This window comes from Vanellus vanellus, assembly GCF_965231255.1.
Source record: "Vanellus vanellus genome assembly, chromosome: 1".
NCBI lineage: Eukaryota > Metazoa > Chordata > Aves > Charadriiformes > Charadriidae > Vanellus > Vanellus vanellus.
Window position 1 is genome coordinate 177041532 of NC_138905.1, and position 6000 is coordinate 177047531.

A 6000-nucleotide genomic window follows, 5' to 3' on the forward strand; every position below is an offset into this window, starting at 1 on the left:
TTTAAGTTCAGGAATCCATTGCAGGAAAGGGCTATGGAGAAGTGATGTGATAGCAGAGAGTCATGGTGACAACTCCACGTGCAGAAAAGTTGTATAGATGGGAATGTCTGAAGAGAACACAAATAAGAAGGGACATGGCACTCACCTGTAATACCAGAGAGAGAGGTGAATTTATGCCAGAGAAAGAAAATCAGTTTAGAACTTTATCAGTGGGATTTTTTTCTGTCCTGGTAGTAGACGGCATTACCTCATTGTTAATGACGTGTTTGCCAAGAGCCTTCTAAACTGATGAATAAATGAAGCTTAAATAATACACAGGTACATAGGGCATCTGCAATTGTAGTAAATAAAGTTCCTTGCCTAGGGAACATAAGCCCAGTTCTGTTTCCTGGAGCTCCAGAGCAGTTTCTCTGCTGGCAGAATAACCCATAACTGTTTACATGGTGGTTTTGTGGTGCCTGTCTTTGAAGCATCTGGCATCAAATACCATGATACCAGCTAGCTGATGGGCAGAGGATAACTGCCGAGGAATACACCGCGTGGGAAATTCTGCCCAGGGTAGAACAGACCCTGGTCCCTTCTGTTACAAGGCATGGTCTCCTGCTGGTTCCCACAGCGGGCTTTTTTTTTAAGGAATACGTGAATGTCATCAGGTTGTAAAGTAAAAGTTTGAGAGAGATTTATTTCCTTGGGTAAATGATCTTCTGGATGTTAGAGTACATGAATAAGGATATGGGAAGACAGATGTTGGGCTGTGGGGAGGGTGGAACATTTTGGAAGGATTGGCTGAATAGTGGTCATTATTCAGCATTATTAATTCATTATTTGCTTGAGTTTAGGGAGATTTAATGAGTAACTGTTGTAACTATGTTCTTAAGTGCTTAAGTGAGGGGAGTCATGGTAGGGTAGGAAAAATAATATGGTAAAAGTAATTAAACTAATTTGGATTGTGGCATCTGGACTACAAAAGGCAAGGTTTTGGAGGGCTCTTAGAAATAGATGTTTTGTTAATAGAAGATTAAAAAAACGACTAGTTCCATTTGGGGCATTGAGTCATACCTTTAAAACTTCGTAATTAACTTCCCCAAACAATAGAAAATACTAATTTTCTACAGGGAACTGTCTGGAAGAACTTTTTCATGCTCCAGGGACCCACTCAGTCCATGTAAATGCCTGTCGTGGCGTACTGTTCACTGTCCCATGTATTGCAAGACAAAGCTGTGGAATAGCATCAGAATACAATTTCTCTGTGTTCTGGGATCTTTTTGTCAGGTTTCAGGACAAAGCATTAGAGTTCTCAAAGACAGGTAGGAAAGTAGAGGGTCAGCTCCAGTGAAAATGTTCACAGCTTCAGGCATTTATTTTTAAATGGGTAGCTTCTTTAAGTCTAAAACTTTACAGATTCAGAAGATTGAACTAACTACTAGGGTTTTATCTTTTTGCAGTTTTCGTTTTCTCCTCGTGTTAATTGCCACAGGTTCTTATTCTCTTTCTACAGCTCTCTCGACTACCATTTTCCAAAACCCGTCCACCGTTTTGTCTTCTCCTTCATTCCCATGTCTCCACTACCCTGAGCAAGCCTCACGCCACCTGCTTTTGCTCATTAAAGCTGAATGAGAATTTGAGTGTCTGGGTGCATGACAGTAACTCTGCACTCTTGCTCCTGTAGCTGCCAAGCCATGGAAGGAGCTGAAACATGCCCACACTTTGAACCCAGAATTTTCTTAGACACTTAAGCTCAAGTGCTTACACAGAGACAGAAGTGTCTGAGTCAAAATGGTTGAGTATTTGACTTCAACTCCACTGCAATCCAGTCTTGAAGTGGAGATACAGAGAGATATGTAAGCACTGGGGCTAGTTTCTTCCAATTAACAAACTAGTTTTGTCCGCCTCCTCACTCACCACTTTCTGGGTTGCCCTGATGAGGTCCAGCTTCTCTCTGTTGATTGTACTGAGAATTTCATCTATGAGTTCCAGAGCACTGGAACAGGCTGCCCAGGGAGGTTGTGGAGTCCCCTTCTCTGGAGATTTTCAAGACCCGCCTGGATGCAGTCCTGAGTAATGTGCTCTGGGCAATCCTGCTTTAGCAGGGGAGTTGGACTAGATGATCTCTAGAGGTCCCTTCCAACTCTGAAAATTCTGTGATTCTGTGAGTGCTCAAGTTCATCGGCCAAAGCTGGTGTGTGATATACCAGCTTTCCATCCTCTAGCAATTCTGCTGCTGGTGGTGCTTTATCCATCCTTTGAACTCCTGGATCTTCTGTTTTTTACACACGCAGTGGTCAGTCTTCATGCTGGGATGTTTCCAAACAAAAGATTAATAGTTAGTATTATAGTATTGCCCATGAAGAACTTTTTTTTTTCTAGCACCTGTCCATCTGCAGATAATGTGGGTGTTTACCAGAAAATTATTATTGTTCTTCCCCTAAAAATTAGGTTTGCCTAAAATGTTGTTGATTAATATTAATGAAAAATAATATCTTTCAAGTTTTTCTTTACAGTGGCTTTTTAAGGTGCATGTGAGTGAATATCTTCAGAGTAATGCCACTTTTCCTGCTTTTTTCTTTCTTATGCTATACGCATATATTTAATTGAAAATAATGAAAGGTCTTCTTAGGTTGAGCTTGTAAGAGCGATTTTCCTTCAGTGGTGTAAATAGTTTGAGAGGAATGTGGTTAGTCCTGTCTCTTTCACATAGCTCCATAGGGGCTGGGTAAGCAGGACTTATTGAGGAGGGAGGCTGGAAGCGACACCTGGGAACCCCAGCTGAGTGACCCACACTCCCGTCCTTCCATCAGCTGACTTTCGCTTCTTACCTGAAGTGATAGTGTTTTAAGGGACGAACATACTGTTTTCTGGTATTTCTCTTTCACCAAACATCACTTCCTGTGTCGGATTCTCCATTTGTCTTCTACCAAGGGAAAGAACATCTGGAATTTTGTGTACCGAAGAGATCTCCTGGTAGAAGAGACTTAGAATTTCAGATGCTTTCAAATAAGAACTCAAAGCTTAAGAAATATCCCCACACTTTGCTCTGGAAGTCTCTGTGATCAAAGAAACCAACTGGGGCAGTAGCCAGAGTCTAAACAAAAAGAGAATTTAAAAGTACATTGAGGATGGACAGGGCAAGAGCTCCACTTGGAAACTGGTGATGCGGTGCGATGAGGCTGTTGAGATAGACCTGCCAAGTTGGATGGGGGTACTGCTATATTTGTACGGTGCTCCGCACCAACTGTTTGTGGCAGGGCTATATATGTAAGAGTTTGGTGGTGAATCTGAGCATGTTTTGTAGCTCTTTGTTATTGGCAAGAGCGTGCAACCTGCCATCTGCCATGTAGGTCGTGCCCATCCAGCTCATGTCAGCTGCTGGATTCCAGGCGCCCTATGCTGTGGCCGCTGAGTGGCAGTGAACACTTTGTGCTTGGCTGAGGACTGTAAAATTATCTAGGATAAGTTGCCGCTGGTGCAGCTATGGGCTGTGGTCACCTCAGAGCCTGGATTGCTGGGTTCTCCTCGCAGCAACTGTTTCCCACCCCCGTCTGACATCAAAACTGCAGCACAGCCCAGATGGTGCACAGAAGGTACCAACCCGAGGAGCTCAAATGTTGCTGACAGCCCTGCTGACATGCCTGTACAGCATCCGATTTCCTTACAGAAAAATCACCCGTGGCCATTTATTTCAGCTGGACTTTTCAGGGCTGTTTGAACTTTGTGATGATATTCTTGCTCGGGAATTTTCTTTTGAAACCGAGGGCTCTCAGCAAAGCATTTATTGACTTTTGAAGAGACGCATGGAGGGAGGTGCTGCCTACGACAAAGCAAGTGTTGCGTCACTGGTTCATGTAATTGAAATAGTTTCTTGCAAGCTGCTCGTGATTCATAAGAGATAATAAATAACTGAGGAATGATTGTGCCTGACGAAGGAAGCAGTTGTTGCAGAGATTCTCTTTTGTTGTCCTGGTTGTGATTAGCTGGTTTCGGAAGGGGAGGTAAAAATCATTTTTGACCCACCAAAGGAAGATACGCATGGACCTCACACAGTTTCCCTTCCTCAATTTTGGTGCATGCTCGACTGTGAGATCAAGGTAGCTGCCAAGAGCATTTAACATGTAGGCACTGAGGGCTGGCGATAGAAATCACAAATAAGTATAGCCTACAAACATGGCAAAGGAGTTTTATAACAGTTTGCTTTATGGAAGCACAAAATCCAGTTTTGCTTAAATCATCTCCTCTGACATGATACAACACAGAACATGGGGCGTGCATCATGATTACCTTTAAATAAAAAGCAGAGGGTGGGATTTTCCAAAAATCTACACTTAGCTCAAGTCTGATCTCATTGAAGTAAATGGGTATTTATCAACAGTGTTGTGCGAGTCCCATGGCTGAGTACGTTTAAAAATTGTACCCTGTTCCTGGTAACATCTTACAGGCAAAATTAATTTTACTGAAAGTAAGTGCAATAAATAAAGAGGACGTTTTGCAGATTGAATTTTTATGTTTAATTTGGAAATCATAGTTCATTTTTACCAGCTTGCTAAGAAATGTCCTGCAGCAGTTTACACAAATAATTAGAAACCTTCATAAACTTCATAAAAATAATTGGAAGTCTGTGGCAGCCTGTGATAAATTGCTGAAATATCGGGTAATCTGGCCATTTTGGGAGAAAGTGTAGCCTGACGAGATGAGGGTAGCAAACTCGTACGGTAATCGTTGGAATAATTACACAGGCCTTTGTCCTGATGTTAATCCCCGCATCACCCCTGCAAGGTAGGATCTATATTGTTGCCTTAATCCTGTTGATTTTCTTACTCATGTGAATGCCACAGGAATGATAAATCTCGGGGCCCTTTCCTTATATTCAGCAGATTCGGTACCTTGTAATTGTGTAATTTGGCCTAAAGCAACCCCTAGGCAGTGGGTGTTCATGGGAAGCGTGCGGAGGGGGTTGTGGGGATTAAGAGCAACAAGGGGAAAGTCACCACCTGTTTTCCCCCCCCTCCCCTCTTTCTTTTGTCTCTCCCAGGCGAAAAACCCTACAAATGTACCTGGGAAGGCTGCACCTGGAAGTTTGCTCGCTCCGACGAACTGACGAGGCATTACCGCAAGCACACGGGAGTGAAGCCATTCAAGTGTGCAGACTGTGACCGCAGCTTTTCCCGCTCAGATCACTTGGCGCTCCACCGCCGCAGGCACATGCTGGTTTGAGAAACGCTACCCGTTCCAGCCGAGTTTAAGAGCTGGGTCTCTTAACTACCCGCAGTGAATTCAGCAGGGCTGAATCCCCTTCTACAGTGTTAACAGACAGGGCTTTCCCTGATGTCCGTAACAAAATATAATAACAGAAATTAAAAAAAGCAGGAAAAGAAGTGCCACTCTTCTCCTCGCCATCTGAAGTTAACCCTGTCTGCCCCTCAGCATGGCTACTCCCTGAAAGTGTCATCACAATCACCTGGTAAATAGCAGCCGAAATGCTACAGGAATGGGCATTATTTTACATGCTGCGTCCTTTGACAAAAAAATGTTTATAGCTTGTATGTTTTCTCAGCTGTTGGACATTTTGTTCCTGAAAAATCACTGCTGATTGGAGGATTAGATACCACAAACCAATGATGATGATGATGATGAGAGCAAGACCGCTAGACCTTTATTATCCCATCTTTTCCCCTTGTTTTGAATACCAACTGGCTGGTGTCAGCATTAAACGTGAGCTGTACTACAGACAAGCTGCGTGTGAGTAGGAAAGAAGATTCTGCTGGAGAGGTCCTGCTGTCAGAGCTGAAGGGTCACTTGAGCAGACTTTTGCAATAACAATGGTGGCATTTTAATATTGTACCACAATTTGTCATTATGCCCTAGAGGACACCAGCCATTTAACCTTTTTCTTTTATCTTTTTTTTTTTTTTCCTTTCTTTTCTTTTGTTGTTGTTGAAGTCTGTAAAATAAACAAGGGGCAGCAGCATTTCTGCTGAAAGTACAATATTAAGTATCTGTACTTTA

The 6000-nt window shown here is 42.9% G+C and overlaps 1 protein-coding gene across 1 annotated transcript in view; it reads left to right on the forward strand.

Moving 5' to 3' along the window:
• KLF12 (KLF transcription factor 12) overlaps positions 1 to 5208 on the forward strand; it is a gene marked incomplete at its 3' end in the record, with an annotated part of 254203 nt that extends 248995 nt beyond the window's left edge. The window contains exon 8 of the mRNA XM_082485836.1: positions 5027 to 5208. Within this exon, the coding sequence (XP_082341962.1) occupies positions 5027 to 5208 (182 nt within the window). The remainder of the gene's footprint in view (positions 1 to 5026) is intronic.
• Positions 5209 to 6000: the final 792 nt, after the last annotated feature.